Source organism: Oncorhynchus mykiss, chromosome 22 (genome assembly GCF_057628025.1).
Source record: "Oncorhynchus mykiss isolate SJ-2025 chromosome 22, ASM5762802v1, whole genome shotgun sequence".
In the NCBI taxonomy this organism is placed as follows: Eukaryota; Metazoa; Chordata; class Actinopteri; order Salmoniformes; family Salmonidae; genus Oncorhynchus; species Oncorhynchus mykiss.
Window position 1 is genome coordinate 7,980,856 of NC_143043.1, and position 19,870 is coordinate 8,000,725.

Here is a 19,870-nt window from a genome sequence, read left to right on the forward strand (position 1 = left end):
GGCTAACTTCAAATCCCTTAAAAAACTTGTATCAACTATAACTATAGACATTTGTGTGAATTAGCATAACAAATGCACATTCTTGTCTTATTGGGGAAACCTGTTTACCATTTCGCTTGAATAGAACATACTGTACATATAGGATTGACAGTTCTGAGTATTTGTGTATTTTTTTTCTACTCTTCAACAGGTGATCCTTGACAGACGCAGTATCGTCGTGATGCAGAGAATGAGATGGATCGATATTTTATTCGCCAATTTATTTGTGTTCATATTTGTCATGTGAAATTGGAATGTATGGAATAGAATTGTAAGATATATTCCTGTCTTTAAAAAGGGGGTGAATATTGTGTCAAAATTAACAATAAGTTATTGAAATATTTTGTATAATTATTTCCCAATGCAGATACCCCTATTCACTTGAAACAATGTCCTGTAAAGAGGCTCTTGGTAAATATCAACCAACATAAGTACAGAGTTGACTAAATTGTCTCTCTGAATACGAGCAAGTAATTCATCCATAAAATGACATGTAATATAGACATTTTATGTAATATAAAAATGTGTTCTAAAGTCAATCGTAAAATACAGTTGGAGAATTCAATTGATTACAGGCGTGGGACCGAATCCTAACTTGAGATCCATGTTTGAGTGGCATTTGCTTGCAAATCTCACAGATATGAATGCATGCTTTATGCAAAAGTCTGAGTTGTGCACTGGCATCCTATGTCAGAATTTGGGCCATAATGGTTACTTAAAGCAAGTATTGAGAAACTGTAAGTTGTTTAGAAGTGACAAATCCTAACGAGCTACCAACTTTTTCACATAAATCTCCCTTTGACATCAATGCATTTATCTAGAACTTTGAGATACACATTTTTCTCATGTTAGGATTCAGTCCTAAGTCTAAAAAAATGTTCTTAAAAGGTTCCATTAGTTCTATTTACTTTAAGTGTCCATTTAGTCAGTCAGTCAAGCTGTTTGAGGAACAGCGCTGTTCTCGCTCTCAAATTTCTTTATCATCATTACTTATAATTGCATAATTTCATTTGTATTTTTTCATCACGTGTCCACTGTATAGACATCGTTTTTTACATTTTGAAGTTGTTTTGTGGAGGCAGAATTTCAAGCTACTATGAAGAATGGGTTCTGTCAAGTAGTATTGGGCTTGTAATATAAATACATTGGGCCAAAATTGGTTGATTTAGAAAGGTAGTTAATATTGATCATTTTATTAGATTATATTCAAGTTTAAATGCAGAGTTACCTGAATAATATATATTGTATTGAATAATTAATGAATATGGTTTTCATATGAGTCAGTTCCATATTCTTTTTTCTTTTCAATTTAATTTGTTTCCAACACCCCCCGCGATGTATTGAATTGCTCCATTAGTGTATGCAGGAATAATTGTAATGGGATATTACCTGTTTCAATAAATCATGCTTTATTATGGTAAAGTACAAATCGTTTTCTACTTCTTTCTATTCTTAAAATTGACGAGCAGCTCTTACTCATTCAAACACTTGATTTAGCTCACGTTTCTTTACTCTGATGTCAACACTTGTTGCATGCAGTGAAACAAAACAGCAAATTATTATAGTAATTGAAAGATTGAAAGAGGTCTATCTTGTCAAATGAATCCTGCATTTTACTTTTAAGGTAACGCAGACTCGCATGCACAGACAAGTAGTCACGTGTAAGCAAGCACGGCAGGAAGTGTCATAAAGTAAATTAGGATCTTTACAAGGCATGTAATACAAGGAGCTATGAAAAGGCTCCCCACTCAACTGACTGTACAGGTTGAATGACTACTACATTAGACTTGCAATATGATATCACATATCAAAAAGGTCAAGTACAAGTACTTGTTAAAAACCAAATGTCACACATACATCTCCAGCATATGGATTACAAACCATTTCTCCACCTGGACAGCGTACTACAATTATTCCAAGTTTGCACATATTATTTTGCCCATATCAGTTAATCTACAATATAAAACACGACATCTTTAACATAAGTAAAACAAACTATTAAAACAACTGGCTAAATACTGAAAGCTGTCCAAATCTTCTCACCACATCCACATTGGCACTTGTAGTTCTAACCATCAGATATTAGGGCTGAAAGACCCATCAGCATGTGGTCATTGGACTACTCTCCACTCTCCGGTCACACAGGTATGCCATTGCCTATCCATATACAGGGATGTGTATTCTGGGATGTGGAATTATGAATGTTGCAGATAGAAATACAATGAATAGAGCTGATAATATACAGTGCATTCAGAAAGTATTCAGACCCCTTGACTTTTTCCACATTTTGTTATGTTACAGCCTTCTAAAAATAGATTTAAATAGTTTTTTTTAGCCTCATCAATCTACACACAAATACCCCATTATGACAAAGCAAAATCAGGTTTTTAGAAATATTAGCTCATTTATAAAAAATGTAAAACTGAAATATTAAATTCACATTAGTATTCAGACTCTTTACTCAGTAGTTTGTTGAAGCATCTTTGGCAGCAATTACAGCCTTGAGTCTTCTTGGGTTCTTTGGGGAGTTTCTCCCATTCTTCTCTGTAGATCCTCTCAAGTTCTGTCAGGGTTGATGGGGAGCATTGCTGCACAGCTATTTTCAGGTCAGTCCAGAGATGTTCGATCGGGTTCAAGTGCGGGCTCTGACTGGGTCACTCAAGGACATTCAGAGACTTGTCCTGAAGCCACACCTTTGTTGTCTTGGCTTTGTGCCTAGGGTCTTTGTCCTGTTGGAAGGTGAACCTTCGCCCCAGTCTGAGGTCTTGTGCGCTCTGGAGCAGGTTTTCATCAAGGATCTGTATTTTGCTCCGTTCATCTTTCCCTCGATCCTGACTAGTCTCCCAGTCCCTGCTGCTGAAAAACATCCCCACAGCATGATGCTGACACCACCATGCTTTACCGTAGAGATGGTGCCAGGTTTCCTCCTTCCCCAGATCTGTCTTGGAGCTCTACGGACAATTCCTTCGACCTCATGGCTTGGTTTTTGCTTTAACATGCACCGTCAACTGTGGGTCCTTATATAGACGACAGGTATGTATGTGCCTTTCCAAATCATGTTAAATCAATTAAATTTACCACAGCTGTACTCCAAGTTGTAGAAACATCTCAAGGGTGATTAATGGAAATAGGAAATAGCTTAATTTTGAGTCTCATAGCAGAGGGTCTGAAAACGTAAGGTATCTGTTTTTTATTCTTAATACATTTGCAAAAATTACGAATAAAACAGTTTTCACTTTGTCATTGTGGGGTAGTGTGTGTAGATTGATGAGGAAAAATAATTATTTTCACTAGTTGCAACAGTCACAAAGTAGAAATAGGCTATATATCGTACAAATCTATGAAAACTAACAATAGCTTTTTTGGTCATGTAAAGTTAGGGTTAGGCTTTTGGTTAGCAATTTGGTTGGGGTTTGGTTTAGGGTTATGATTAAAAACATTATACATTTTAGAAATAGGTGGGTTAATTACTTTGTGGCTGTGGTAACTAGTGAAGACCAAGGCAATTCGAGCCTCACTTGATAATGTACAGTACTCATTTAAAGTAACTGCCCAGTGTTTCCAGATTTCTATGAAATATGACCTATAATTACTTACAATATAAGTGAAATAGTATTCCTTCCAAAAATGTTTTAATTCAGTATGTTAAAAAGCAGCTTTTCTGTGTTGGAATGGTATGGGCGTACCCCACCAACAGAATGGTATGGGCGTACCCCACCAACAGAATGGTATGGGCGTACCCCACCAACAGAATGGTATGGGCGCACCCCACCAACAGAATGGTATGGGCGTACCCCACCAACGGAATGGTATGGGCGCACCCCACCAACAGAATGGTATGGGCGTACCCCACCAACAGAATGGTATGGGCGTACCCCACCAACAGAATGGTATGGGCGTACCCCACCAACAGAATGGTATGGGCGTACCCCACCAACAGAATGGTGTGGGCGTATATCGTCATTCAAAATATTAATGCAAGTAGACCGCTGACTGGCCAGCTCATCCTCCTCAAGACCGCTGATTGCTCTGCTCACCCTCCTCTGGGAGATTATATTATGTTCTATGAGGAAATCGCAAGCATTATTTAAACGGTCTGTTTGAGACATACATTTGAGGTGGGAATTTTTCTTTTCTCCAATTTATGCTTTGGCCACAAATACGAGTAGAAGACAAGCCAACAGCATTCATTTGGATATGAGTTAACAGAATATTAACTTTTAAAAGTGAAATTCTCTGGGCAGTTACTTTAAGTGAATGAATGGCAAATCATGAATAAGGCATTCTCTGTGTGTAATACATTTCAAACGGGCATAAACACTTCACTGATATAATGGCTAAATATGTCATCATAATGTGTCACATCATATGTCACATCTGATGTGATTCCAGTTTTTATTCAACTTGATTTAATGATGAAAAGAGCATAACTAGATACAATGAATTGTTGTTACAGTTAATATCAAATGCTGACTATTTCACTAAGGTGAACATTATTGCTGTATCTTTTTCAAATCTGATCTTAAATCAGCTGACATGGAATAAAAATACAAACACATACACGTGCATGTGACAGCTTTTCCAATGTTCAAAATACGATGATTTGCTGTGTTGCTACACAGTGCATCCTTGTTGATAATCGTACATCCTTGACACAATCACAAGTGTGCATGTTGTAGTGAATAATTTACTCAAATAGTATTGAAGGTTGAAAACACTCGATATACAGTAACGTTCGGGTAAGGAAAAATGGTTCAACTCAAAAATAATATACTTGCGGTACATTAGGACATTTTTGGAAACAGTCTAGAAACGACTGGGTTGAGTTATCTTGATCTCAAGATAAACACCCTCAGTATTTCATATCGTATTCACCAATTGCTTTGCAAAATTACTTTATTGCCTGCTTAAATGATCACCGTCCCACGAAAAAGGGCTTTGTTCAACCTTCTCTTCAGGAGGAAAAGTTGTAACCATGAGGGGATTACTGCATCAAAATTGAAAAAAATGACTTATAACACTCTTTTCGATGTTTGTCATGAAGTAGTTCCTCCCAGTTCTGTCTCTGTGCCAAACTGAGTGGCCTCCATGACGTTGTGTGTGAATGGAATTCGCTGGGTGACAACGACCGAGAGACACTAGCTGGTCCTTCTAGTGGGAAGAAACTTGAAGCTTGTTAACCACCAGCCTCCTCCATGGCCCCCGTGGTGAAAAGTTGCAGCCGGTGTTTGATTACACACTAGCTTGCAGTCCTCTGCTGCTTGAGCATATCGTAGACATCGTCCACTTTGCTTAGTCTCTCGAAGAACGGGATGAGATCTAGTAGCTCTGTGTCAGCCATGTCGTCAAACCAGGATGCTACAGGGACCTGTGTGTGTGAAGAGGTGAAGTCATAAACAAAGTCAGGTTTAGACACAAATCTATGTGAACCAGTGATTTAGTTATATCGAATACTAGTAATGGTATATGCGGATATGAAACTAAATCATAAATTGAACAGTTGACCTATTCATAAGAATGTAAAAATCCATATTATTATGAATAGGTCATATATTGAAAATACATTTTTATTGACGTTAGATAATCCACGAAAGCACTACATCCCCACCAGAAAGTATGGGTCGAGAGGGTGCATGATGTTCGGTACATTTACACCCATCTCCCATTTCTCCATTGGAGCAAATTATTTACCTATATAAGCACCAAAATGACATAACTATGGAAGCCACAGACATTATTTTGGTGCAGAGAAAAGATAAGTTATATCACACATGCTGTTCTGAAAAAATATACAGGAACAAATCTGTCTAAAACAAAACACAATGAGTCAAAGGGATAGTTGACGAATGCTTTCAATTCTGCATGATTATAGCAGGTTTACGAACAAATTTGTTATATTAGCTATGCTGACAATGACGTTACTTTAGCTAATGTGGTGACAACGATGTAGGCTGTGTGTAGCGGTTTGGCTTGGAAAGGTTTTTTCGCCTGGCCACATACAGCTGATATGTTGTGCATTGAAGTCAACAAGCGAAGGGAAGAGGTGAGAGGAGGAGAGCGCATAGATGCAAGAAGGAATATAACGTGGCTGCTATGAAACTGTGTTTATGCGTGATCAGTGGTGTAATCATTACGACGATTCTGTTGGAAAATATTTCTTAAATGGAAGCAAACAGAACAAAACGGGGATAAACATACATGAATTTGTCCTATAGAAACAGGCAAGAGTGTGCAAGACAATATTGAATGTCACTGTCTGTCACCTCAATTTTGTCTTTCAACCTGTGTGCACCTATGTTGTAAACTTTCATTCATAGGCTAGGTTGTAGCAATCTCATGGTGGGTATACGGAAATTAGAGTAGCCTGAACCTCTCTCTGTTACATTGAACTGGGTGAATGGAATATGAATCAATCAGAGTCATCGAATATGCTGTAATAGAAATAAGGCCATGCTCATAAAAATGTTGTCCTCCCTCATCTTAAATGACACTGATCGCCACTGCATTTAGTTATGGTAATGAAATTTAACAGAACATACAATTCCTGTAATAAAGCAGGGAAAACAGAATTCTAAACAGCACACCTGATGAGAGCGGTACCATATGTGACAGATGAAAATCTCTATTAGAAACTTATAAAAAGGGGGAATCTAAAGATGCTACAACGAGGACGGGTTGCTAATATGACTAGGATTGTGCCTTTGGCTTCCGGACAATGAAAGAAAGTATGAACCAATAGAACAGGAGAGAAATGACATAGCGGTGGGTCCAATAGGCTAGGGAACTAAATTGAAATAAATTTGCCAAAATTATATAATTACTCCTGTCTGTTAAGTAATACAGAAATTCATTCAAAATACTTCCCCAGAAAGCATTGCTTAGCCATAAAGGAATCAAGGATATTTAGCTTCTTTACAGTGTCTTCAGAAAGTACTCACACCCCTTGAATTTTTACATATTTAGTTGTGTCTGAAATTAAAATATATTATTACATTTAGATTGTTTGTCACTAAGCTACACACAACACCCCATAATGACAAAGTGGAATTATGTTTTTCATATTTTTTACAAATGAATAAAAACTGAAAAGCTGAAATGTCTACAGTCAATAAGTGTTCAACCCATTTGTTATGGCAAGCCTAAGTAAGTTCAGAAGTAAAACTGCTTTAACAAGTCACATAAGTTGCAGGGATAGTGTCTTTGTCTTTCATTATGATTCAACCATGCTGTTACTGCAAAATAAATATTTGCTCATAATGACTTTCTGATACTGATTAAATCGCTTACCTGCTGATTGGTGAAGTAATTTAATGTTGAGGTTCAGAAGTTTATTTTGCTGGTTGGAAGAGTGGAACGGAAGGAAACAAAATAATGTTTCTGTTCAGAACGAAACGAAACAATTGAAAATCATTTTGGTTCCAACCCCTGGTAAAAATGTTAAAAGCAGACATTGAATATCCCTTTTAGCATGGTGAAGTTATAAATTACACCTTGGATGGTGTATCAATATACCCAGTCACCACAAAGATACAGGCATCCTTCCTAACTCAGTTGCCAGAGAGGAAGGAAACCGCTCAGGGATTTCACCATGAGACCGATGGTGACTTTAAAACAGTTACAGAGTTTAATGGCTGTGATAGGAGAAAACTGAGGATTGGTCAGCAATATTGTAATTACTACACAATATTAACCTAATTGCCAGAGTGAAAAGAAGGAAGCCTGTACAGAATAAAAATATTACAAAACATGTCTCCTGTTTGCAACAAGGCACTAAAGAAATACTGCAAAAAATGTGTCAAAGCAATTAACTATTTGTCCTGAATACAAAGAGTTACATGCTGACCAGACCGGATATGTTACGTGCGCGAGCGTATCAACGAGCTTCTGTGATGCCAAGGGCTAAAATAGAACTCATTCCTATTTCTGACGCAGATTGTGCTGCGGCCTCTCCCATCTCCTCATTGGTTTATAGAAGCAGGTACCCACGTGCCATCTCCTCATTGGTTATCCCCACGTGGGTCATTGAAAGACGAACTGTTTTGCCGGTAGTCGTGGTAATACAATGAAAGTTTAGATGGATCACTATATAAGTTAAATGATGAAAAAGCCTGGAAGGAGAAGAGAAACGAGTCGGTTGGCCGTTTTATGTGTGGATTAATTGTCGGAGTAGAGGTCGATGTGCATTTCAGGTAAAATAACTCAATGTTTTTATCCCGGGACAAACTAGCTAGCAACAGCAAGCTAGCTAAAATCGGGCAAATTAACGTTAGCTAGCAAGTGCAAGTTAACTAGCTAAATTGCCATACATGTTTAATGATTTTCGACCTGTCCCCAAATTAATGTCATTGGTTCAGAGTTTGTTTTGATATTTTAACCTGCGTGACGTGATCGCGTTTAGTGTGGGGGGGCAAAATACATTTATGCACGATAGCGCACGATGGCGCATGCGCGCAGCAGGTTTGGGTTCCGTATTATGTTTGAGTACCACTCTCCATTACTGAGTACCACTCTTCATATTGTCAAGAATAGTGCTGGCTGCATCAAATTACGGATATGCTTGTAATCGTTAAGGACAGGGGAGTTTTTCAGGATTTAAAAAAATACAGAATGGAGCTAAGGACAGGCAAAATCCTAGAGGAAAACACGGTTCAGTCTGCTTTTCACCAGACACTGGGAGATGATTTATCCTTTCAACAGGACAATAATCTAAAAGACAAAGCCAAATCTACGCTGGAGTTGCTTACCAAGAAGGCAGTGATGTCAAGTTAAAGTTTTGATGTAAATATACTTGAAAATCTATGGAAAGACCTGAAAATAGTTGTCTAGCAATGATCAACAACAAATTTAAACAGACATTTAAGATATTTAAGATATTTTGGCATTGCCCTCGCATTAGTTGAATATTTAACTCAGATTTATAATGACTGACCAGGTGACAATGCTTTTGAAAAACTAAAACGTTATTATTGAAATTAAACGGTTCCATGAAAATGTGCATATGAAAATCATAACTGTCATGCAGATCGGTAGAAATGGTAGGATAAATTGTAAACTTCCCCAAACTGGAAACACATGCGCTGCTTTTGAAGAATGTATAAAATAATTGCCTCCACTTTTCCATAGTAGGATTTTGTCTATAGGCTACTATGAATCAAGGGAAAGCATGCCTCATAATATGAAGTAAAACATGCAGGTTTCAAAGAATTAAGTATGTTTTCAAAATGTATACTGACTCCAGCTCACATTTTGACACGCGGATAGCCTGTTGCCTGCACTTAAATTGTGAATGGGAGGCACACATCAATTACCAGTTGAGAAAAACATATATAGTAGCTCTTTTTAAATCGTGCGCCAAAACTGCTAACACATGGTTGCATTTAGAAATGGTTGCACAATGAATGGGCTTATAAATGCACATGCTTTACTCCAGCAGCAACCAGCTAAGGAGCTGCAGGAGAATTCCCACTGTGCAGGTGTGATAGTTGTGCTGGATAAATTAGAAAGAAGACAACAAAATTATGCAAATGAACCTATTGACCGATAAGCATGATGGTCAAATGTATTTTCATCGACTGGTTTTTCCATCAATTAATTTGCAATGAGATTTTTTTTCTCCTGGTCATTTTGGCTTGCAACAGTTTTATTGATTGGCTTTTCATTTTATTTTATTATCGGCCAAAAGCCGGCTAATGGAAACCCTGCTCCTGACATACCAAAGTATGAAATACGTTACTCACTCCCAGGAATGGCTAATTCTTGAAATTCCATTGGTCTCTACCGATTTAGGTAAAACGTCCTTTAGTTTTTACGTGGCACATATGGAATACATTTCAGTATACTCCAAAATTGCATGCACTAGTGCCTTTTGGTAATTGCGGGACATTGTTAAATGACCCGTTTACAGAGGAATGTATGTGTTTTTTATAATAGTATTTCTCCCGCTCCCGCCTTTGATTTTTTTGTAATATTTGTGTCACTAATTCCCTTTAATGTACTTTGTATTGTTATGCTGCATTCTGTGAATCAGGGCAACACTTGCAAAAGAGACATTGGTCTCTTTTGGGACTTCCATGATTAAATAAAGGTTTAATTATAGACACGACCATAGATAAAATTCACAAATAAACTTTATAGGTGCAACAGTTTTTATAAAATGTATAATTTATAACTCTCACGGGCACATTTCCATCTGCTAAGAAATAAAGATGCTTTCTGACAATGCTAACATATTTTTTAGCTGAAGCTCCGAGTTCCATAACACTGGGTTGGTTGCTCGGCAACAACACAGCTGCTAGCACCATGCTGCCAGTCATAAGATGTGTATGCAAATAAACCTGGGCTAATGTATATCTAGCTAGTTATATGGTGGTATTCAAGCTGAGGTAAATCAATAAATACAAAACAGATATTTTGATTAGCTAGGTTGCTAACGTTAGATAGCTTGTACAAAGTCCAGCAGCTAGCCTCTGTAACACCAATCATCTGAAAGCTAGATAGCTAACAAACAGGCAAATATAGGTATCTAGCCAAATAATATGATTTTGTTTTGATTAGCTAACATATCATACTAAATGGAGTGTCTCAGATTTACTGAGAGAATAATACAACATGCTATGAGATCAGGTTACAGCAGCATACAGTCAAAAGAAAATTAAATGCTAACTTGGTTAACTACTTGATTAAATGAGTCTGTTGTCAACAAATCAACTGTTTTAGACTTTTTATATTTCAACAAAGCAAGATAAATCAACATTACTGGGTAGTATGAAGATTTTCTTGGGGGGGGGGTGAACGCTTACAGACATTTAAATGGTCTGTTGAAGAACAGGATTCAGAGTATAATGGTTAGAGTTCCCACCTGTGGATCAGAATATGTAGGTTTGCCTCTTGTAGGAGATATTTTGACCATTCTTTCGTTAAATAGTTTTGACAGCACCCTCCCGACACACACACTTATTTAAATGTATTAGGTGGCTCTTAAAAAGAGCCTTTGGGTTCGTGGAGAGGCAAACAAGTGGCACTGAGTGTTATGGTGTGTACTACTGCGTGCATCTTGCTAGAACAAAGGATAGACCAGGGCCTGTACCCACAAAACCTCTCAGAAAAGGTCCTAGGAACCCTGTTAAAACCAGTTTTAAGACAACAACAAAAGTCTCTCAGCTCAGAGTAGGTTTTACGATGATGTTAAGACACTGCTCAGACAAACTTTGAGCCAGGAGTAAAATTAACACCTAAAAGTTTCTCAGCTAGTAATCACGACAGTTTGAGGTACCTCAAAGGAAAGATAGTGATGACGCTCATTGACCTGTTGCAAATGACGGGGAATAACCAATCATGATGAGGCTTTGCCAGCTGTGAAATGTATAGCATGCTTCAGACCACCACGGTGAATTTGACTGTACAGTACATCAAATGTTGTAATGGTAAAACGTTTTAAATCATTTTCGCCTGACACAATCACTTTGCCTATTCTTTATTCTTGCTTAAAACTTCTTGGTGACAGGTGGGCAGTATTGAGTAGCTTGGATGAATAAGGTGCCCAGAGTAAACTGCCTGATGATCCCGAAGAAGATTGGGAGAATGTCATATGATCAGATGAAAAACACTCGTAATTTTGCACGCCCAATTTTTCAGTTTTTGATTTGTTAAAAAAGTTTGAAATATATAAATGTCGTTACACTTCATGATTGTGTCCCACTTGTTGTTGATTCTTCACAAAAAAATACAGTTTTATATCTTTATGTTTGAAGCCTGAAATGTGGCAAAAGGTCGCAAAGTTCAAGGGGGCCGAATACTTTCGCAAGGCACTGTATATATATATATAACAGCTGTGACGATGACCGAAGAGAATTCTCTCGGTAGGTAATGCAGGCGGCATTTGATAGTGAGGTATTCCAAATCGGGAGAACAAAATGGCTTGAGCTCCTGTACGTTACCACAATCACACCTTGAATAGTTAATCAGTAAACATACACTTATGCCTTTCTTTTTCCTGGAGAGTTCTTTCTTCCTGGCCAAGTGATGTATGGACAAACCCGTACCTCAATCATGAAACATGTCTAAGTGTTGCAATAAATGGGACAGGGATGGAATGATTAAATGCTAGCAATTACTGTCAGATTAGATGGAATGTAGATGTACCACATTTAAATATGTGAAAGCAACAGCAACCATTTCAAAAAGAGAACAAAGCACTCTCCACGGGCGAGAGTTTGGAGTGCGCAAGTGGAAAGAAAAGCCTTTGGTGCATCGTCGCCACAGTGATAATTAATTTAATCCCTATTGCTGGTGAGCTTGCAAAGTAAGCAGTTAAAATGATTGATCGCCACATAATTCCTCCCTCCCTACAATTTGACTTTGTGCTGCACGCAATTGTATAGCTGTATAGCTGTACAGCAAATCAGCAATCTGTTCAGTAGCTACCTGTGTTGATTGGCAGTTTGATGGTCCATTCAGAGGGTTGAGTGTTGGTTTCGCTAGCCAATCTGTTGTACGTTTTTTGAAGGGACGATGCTGCTTGGGTAGAATCTCAATTGCATACTCCTCGTGTCCTCTCACCTTCTCAAAACCCATTGGAGGAGAAAGCCAGAAGTCCCACCCACCCCTAAACAGCTTCCATCACCTAGTGATAAGACTGTTAAATGGCTAACAACCACTGCTCTCCCTCTCCCACAGCCTATCGAGTGACTCCATTACACCACTTTCGATTGATTATTTTGCCATTAGTATTTATCTATTTATCCTGCTACTGGTAACTATTACTCCTGTTTACATGTATATATTACCAATAGTGTAGTACCATAAGCATATATATATTTGTACTACCAGTCATGTTTTATGTAATAGACCCCCCTCAACCACTCCAGTATCCATGCACATTTAATAAGGTACTGGCATTGACCTGTATACACAGTACTTGCATTTCCGTGATTTTCGTGATTCTTACCCACCTCATTTGTGGTTTTTATTTTAGTTAAATGTTTTATCATCCTACTACACTGACTCTGACGCTCTTCGGATGTGGTAGGACTTGCGTGATCACACTCTCCGTAGCCAATGTGAGCAAGTGTCTTTAAAACAGGTCAACATTCACAAGGTCACGGGGCCAGACGGATTACCAAGACATTTTCAACCTCTCCCTGACCGGGTCTGTAATGCCTACATGTTTCAAGCAGACCACCATAGTCCCTGTGCCCAAGAACACCAAGGTAACCTGCCTAAATGACTACTGTCACAGCACTCACATCGGTAAACATGAAATGCTTTTTTGAAAGGCTGGTCATAGCTCACATCACCACCATCATCATGGAAACCCCAGACCCACTCCAATTCGCATACCGGCCCAACAGATTCACAGATAATGCAATCTCAATCGCACTCCACACTGCCCTTTCCCACCTGGACAAAAACAACACCCAAGTGGGAATGCTGTTAATTGACTACAGCTCAGCGTTCAACACCATAGTGCCCACAAAGCTCATCACTAAGCTAAGGTCCCTGGGACCATACACCTCTCTCTGCAACTGTGTGGCCAAGCACGACTCCAACACCATCAATAAGTTTGCTGACGACACAACAGTGGTAGGCCTGATCACCAACAACGATGAGACAGCCTATCAGAGACAGCCTGTCAGAGACCTGGCAGTGTGGTGCCAGGACAACAACCTCTCCCTCAATGTGAACAAGACAAAGGAGATGATCGTGGACTACAGGTAAAGGAGGGCTGAACAGGCCCCCATGAACATCGACGGGGCTGCAGTGGAGCAGGTCGAGAGTTTCAAGTTCCTTTGTGTTCACATCACCAACAAACTATCATGGTCCAAACACACCAAGACAGTCATAGGGCACCACAACACATTTTCCCCATCAGGAGACTGAAAAGATTTGGCACGGGTCCCCAGATCCTCAAAAGGTTCTACAGCCGCACCATCAAGAGCATCCTGACCGGTTGCATCAACACCTAGCATGGCAACTGCTAGGCATCCGACCGTAAGGCTCTAAAGAGGGTAGTGCATACGGCCCAGTGCATCACTGAGGCCACGCTTCCTGCCATCCAGAACCTATATACTAGGTGGTGTCAGAGACTCCAAACACCTATGTCATAGACTGTTCTCTCTGCTACCGCACGGCAAGCGGTACTGGAGCGCCAAGTCTAGGTCCTAAAGGCTCCTTAACAGCTTCTACCCCCAAGCCATAAGACTGCTGAACAATTAATCAAATGGCCAACTGGACTCTCTACCGGTACCCCCTGTATATAGCCTCGTTATTGTTATTTTATTTTTTACTTTAGCTTATTTAGTTAGTTGTTTCTTAGAAACATAATTGAAAGCTAGAAACATAATTAAAACTTTAAAATGTGCATATTGATCTGGAATAGTGTGATTGTACACACATTTTGATACTGTATCTTTTATACTTTTTAAACTATAGTGAACAAAAATATAAACAACATGTAAAGTGTTGGTCCCATTTTTCATGATCTGAAGTGTAAAAGCTCCCAAAAAATGTCCCTATGCACAAAAAGCTTATTTATCTCAAATGTTGTTTTGCATCCCTGTTAGAGAGCATTTGTCCGTTGCCAAGAAGCTGATTAAACAGCATAATCATTACACAGGTACACCTTGTGCTGAAGGCAAAAAATGTGAAGTTGTCGTCACACAACACAATGCCATAGCTGTCTCAAGTTTTGAGTGTGCTTGCAATTGGCATGCTGACTGCAGGAATGTCAAATAGAGCTGTTGCAAGAGAATTCTGAATTATAAGTCATTTTAGAGAATGTCAGTACATCCAACTGTAGTTACTAAACAAAGCCACTGAACCACACACCTACTTAGCAAAACTACTGACCATTACTGACCACAACACTACCGACCACAACTGTTGACCACTACTGACCACAGCTACTAAACACAACCACAACTGCTAAACCACAAGTACTGACCACAACCACAAAACCGCTGATCACAACAACATAACTATTGCCCAAAACGAATGAACCACACTCCTACCACAACTACTGAACCACACACGTACTGTACTTACCAAAATGATCGACCACTACTGAACCACAACCACACAACTACTGAGCACAACTACTAACCACTACTGAGAACAACTGACCACACACAAAGGTAAGGTAAGACCACAAAACTACTGAACCACAACTACTACTCTGGAATGCACTAGCTCTGGTCCAACTCTGGTCCTAGGTGTTGCTAGTTCGCACTGTCACATTCTGACCATAGTTCTGTTATTTTATTATATATTTTAGTATGGTCAGGGAGTGAGTTGGGGTCGGCAGTCTATGTTTGTTTTTCTATGTTGGTTTTTGTGTTCGGCCTAGTATGGTTCTCAATCAGAGGCAGGTGTCGTTAGTTGTCTCTGATTGAGAATCATACTTAGGTAGCCTGGGTTTCACTTTGGTTTGTGGGTGTTTGTTTCCGTGTGTTTGGGCCATACGGTACTGTTTCAGTTTTTGTTTTGTTCACATCGTTTATTGTTTTGTATTTCAGTGTTCAGGTCATTTTGAATAAATCATCATGAACACTTATCACGCTGCGCTTTGGTCCGATCCTTCTTCCACCTCTGAATGCCGTTACACACTAACTCTGGTCTGCACTATAAATTATAACTACTTAAATGTGCATAAATTAGCATATAATACCTACCAACAATAATTGTAACTCTTGAACTCATCATGCTAGAAAAAACAAATAAACTTTCACAGGTTCTTGCTATCCTAACTTCAAATTCATTCAAACATATTAACTAATAACTATAAATGTGCATTAATTAGCATAATGAAAATCACAAAAAGTAACTCTTGAACTGTTCAAGCCAAAGCCAACATTCATATGTTCAGGCTATTCTAACTTTTCCAACTATAACCAGTCTACTGTAACTATAACCATTACTAAATGCAGACACTACCACAACTATAACATTTTTCAAAACCATACATACTTAAATATGCTTTGCTTTAAATAGTCAAGTGAAACTTTTAAAACTTTTACCACAACCACAAAAATATTGGTTAAACAAATCCCATCAATTGTACAATACCATCTAGTTTCTATTATTATTTTATCACTGCATTGTCGGGAAAGAGGTCTTAAGGTAAGAATTTCACTGTACTGTTTTACACCTGTTGTATCCTGTGCAAATGGGAAATAAACGTTGCAACTTGAGAGGAGAAAGGACGTAAGGTGTATGCAATTGAGATTTTCCCTCTGCCACAAAATGTACATTTGTAATTTAATAGAAGCTCTAATCCAGAGCGATTTATAGTAGTGAGTGCATACATTTTATACGTTTTTGTACTGGTCCCCTGTGGGAATCGAACCCACAACCCTGGCAATGCAAATGCCATGCCAAACCTGGCCAGATAATTTCAAGTCATTAGTCTCAAGTCAAAGTCAGGTCCCAAATCTTGAGGCTCCAAGTCAAAGTCAAGTCTCAAGTTATTTTATTTTATATCAAGTCAAGTCTCAAGCCATCTAATGTGTGACTTGAGTCAGGCTCTAGTTTAAGTCATGTGACTCGAGTCCACAACTCTAGTATCAAGCCATCTAGCTTGCTAATTAAGTAGGTCTACAGTACGTAAATAGATTAGCTATTAGCCACAATCTTGTGATCATTCTAATTTTTAACTAGCTGAATTGATTGTGTTGAGATTCCCAATCACTGCCATTTCTGTCCAAAAATATTGAGCAAATTAAACAAACAGTGCATCACCTGAATGGCTGGAGGCAGCCAATTTACTAGCTGTGATTTACAATAGATAGATATATTTATTAGACTACTTCAACTGTAAGTAAATACATGTTGATTCAACATACAATTGTAAGACATCCAGCTGCAATAGAATTACGAGTTTGCTCAACAAAATTCACACAAATTTACGCAAACTTTTTGTTGTGAGTTTGCTCAACAACGTTTTTGCTGAGTAAACTCACAATCCTGTTGCAGCTGGTTGCCGTACAATTGTATGTTGAATCAACAATTTGTTTTGTATGATTTAGCGCTGAATTAAATTAATCATGCATTGACTGCATCCATATAATGCTGCCAACCATGCTGTACTATATGTTATAGAATTCTGAGTCAAATAGAAACAATTTGTAAAAACTCTTGTAAAGTACATTTGAAGAATAAATCACACATTTTATATTTTGAGACAATACTATGATTATCTGTTTGTTTCATTTCTGTAAAATAGTTAAGAGTGTCAGTTTCTCTTAAACACCGCTGAAACAACGGCAATTTTCTGAGTGAACCTGCAGTGCAGTTTCGCATTTATCTGCAGTTGACTGAATAGAGGGCTTAGTATAGTATACTGGTAGATAGAAGTATGAATGACATACAGCATTATCAGAGTGGAAGATGTAGGAGGCTGGAGAGTTGTCCACAATGATGACCTTGTTGAGGTCCCTGCCCAGACGACTCAGGTCTTTCACATAGTTTCCTTGGTGGAAAACGCAGGACTCCCGGAAGAGACGGTGTTGGAAGGCACCCCATTTATCCAGCAGGTCGGAGACGGGATCGGCATACTGGCACAACAGGAAAAAACACACAACATTGTCACTGATGGTAGTTCACAGAAAGCGGCGTGTGTGTGATGCATATGTAAATGTAAATGAAGTCCCTGTCTATGAGTAAGATATTAGAATGGCAGGGCTAAGTTTCTAAGAATTGTAAATAAAACATGTCAAACACGTGTCACATTCTTAAAGGGAACGTTCAGTATTTTAGATGCCCCCATCACTTCCATTGATTGTTGGATAGCATGGACTTAAGTTAGCTTACATTTGTAGTGGTTGTTTAAAGAAAACAGAACCATGGATTACAGTTTCTCCTTGCCCGTAGACTACTTTCAGGATGGGGAACCATCTAACATTTAACTTGTTCAATCCCGAATTTCCCTTTAAGCCTAGTAGTTGACTAAAAGTTAGATCCTTTCAACCTTTAATGTCGTTATGTCAATCAGCATTCAGTGAACATTATCTCACCTTGGATAAACTCGCAGTGAACAGAACACACTCAAACAACTCCCCCATTCTTCTGAGAAACTCATCCATATGGGGCCGCTTCAACACATACACCTGAAGTAATAGAAACACAAGACATGGGGAAATACTTCCGATTATTTACAAAACGTTGACTGTATTTTTTCTTTGCTCTTGACGTTAATGCTTTAAACTACTTTTTGAATAGAGGAATAATTTTAAATAATTTTTGGAGCAATAGTTGTGCCTACGCCCTCTCATCTGTGACTTTTGGCTGCACCTTGCCTTGCTTGTCCAGGTTTACTGTTATGGGGTGCCAGATGATATTGAGGTTAATGGGTTGGGACATAAAAATGAGACGTTGAAAGAGACTGAAAGAGAAGTTAACACCTCTGACAGCATATCAGACTTCATAAATGCCAGATGACCCTACAATTCCACGTGGAATGGTCAATCAGGTGTAGCCTATTATCTGTATATGGAAGGATATGCCTGTCAATATATAACTTTTATTCCAGTTCTGCTCGATTCCTCGAAAGACCATGACGCTATCGGCAATGTTCCTGAACCAAGTCATCCCGAATAGGCTCTCCCTGCTTAAACAAGCCTATCCTAGATTACTTGAAACAGACCCAGGCCTGGGGTATAAAACAGGTGTTATCTTCTGTCTTCTGGCCAAAATGTGCCTTTAAACTAAGCAAAACTGCAGCAGTATCTGCAATCTCCAATGTGATCTCCAATGGGCTGGGCAGATTCTGTTCTAGGGACTGAGATTGATGGGCCCGGTGATTTCTGAGAAGCCAGTCAGTACTTCCTCGTTTCGTCAGCCCACAGAAATAGACACCGGCTGCTGAGACCCATCCACAGAGAAGGCCAAAGCTCTGTCAGGTTACTAGGCTAGTGTACTAGCACTATAGCAACGGTGAGTAAACAGTGGTAGGAAAAAGGTAAAAAGAAAAGAGACCACTTTGAACTAATGGCACACTTTCAAAACTGAGGAGATAGCATGGATAACACAGAAAGTAGATTATATAATTGTATTTGAGGTCAGGGCAACTTTACTGCTTATTCCATTGTGGAGCTATGAAGGAGAGAAGGCTAAGAATTTAAACTCAAAAGAGTCGTGCTTACCTGGTGAACTGTTCCATCGATTTCCACTGGAATTATAAAATCAGCGTTGTTCAATGGCTGTTGAGAGCAAGAACATACGATGTAAGAATCAAGTACGGAACCCATTTACTTAAAGCTGCATTATATCACTTTTTGGGCGTCCTGACCAAATGTACACAGAAATGTGAGTTATAGATCTGTCATTCTCATTGAAAGAAAGTCTAAGAAGTGGTAGGGTAAGTGTACCTATTAAGCCCACCAAAATCTAAATTTAGACATTTCTAACATATACTGCCCTAATTTTGTAAGAAAAGTGAATATAAAATGAAAGATTAATCTCTCGTGAAGTTATGACTTTACTTACAAAATGTTTTAATAGGACAAAAAATATTAGATAAAATATGTGAAAAGTCTGGACTGGGCTTAGCCCATGGGTGTTCCAAATACGGCCATCTCTTAAATAATACATTTTAATTAAGGTCCAAATGTTCAAAACGTACAAACTGACATTTCTTATTTATAATGGGATTATATTAATCTCCCCTAAAGTTATTGAAATAAACAGATCATTGCTATTCATCATGAAAGTAGCACTTATAACAGTGGGAGTCCAATCGTTTCCACACAGATCAATGTGGACTGGGTTTTTGCTCTTGCCAACCAGTACCCACACCTGACTCAACAAATCAACTAATCACAGACTTCAATCAAGACAT

The 19,870-nt window shown here is 38.6% G+C and overlaps 2 protein-coding genes across 42 annotated transcripts in view; one reads left to right on the forward strand and one right to left on the reverse strand.

Moving 5' to 3' along the window:
- Window positions 1–1,468, forward strand: part of obsl1b (obscurin like cytoskeletal adaptor 1b) — a 70,134-nt gene extending 68,666 nt beyond the window's left edge. For all 41 annotated transcript variants that reach the window (XR_016490482.1, XR_016490483.1, XR_016490484.1 and 38 more), the window contains one exon: window positions 191–1,468. Coding sequence is in view for 37 of the 41 variants with exons in the window: in XM_090215272.1 (XP_090071398.1) it covers window positions 191–201 (11 nt within the window). In the remaining 4 variants the exon portion in view is untranslated. The remainder of the gene's footprint in view (window positions 1–190) is intronic.
- Window positions 1,469–4,431: 2,963 nt separating this feature from the next.
- LOC110501282 (uncharacterized) overlaps window positions 4,432–19,870 on the reverse strand; it is a 42,366-nt gene continuing 26,927 nt past the window's right edge. The window contains exons 3-6 of the mRNA XM_021578726.3: window positions 19,176–19,232; window positions 18,048–18,140; window positions 17,403–17,588; window positions 4,432–5,407 (exon numbers count right to left, since the gene is read on the reverse strand). Coding sequence (XP_021434401.3) covers window positions 5,279–5,407; window positions 17,403–17,588; window positions 18,048–18,140; window positions 19,176–19,232 — 465 coding nt within the window. The 3' untranslated portion in view covers window positions 4,432–5,278. The remainder of the gene's footprint in view (window positions 5,408–17,402; window positions 17,589–18,047; window positions 18,141–19,175; window positions 19,233–19,870) is intronic.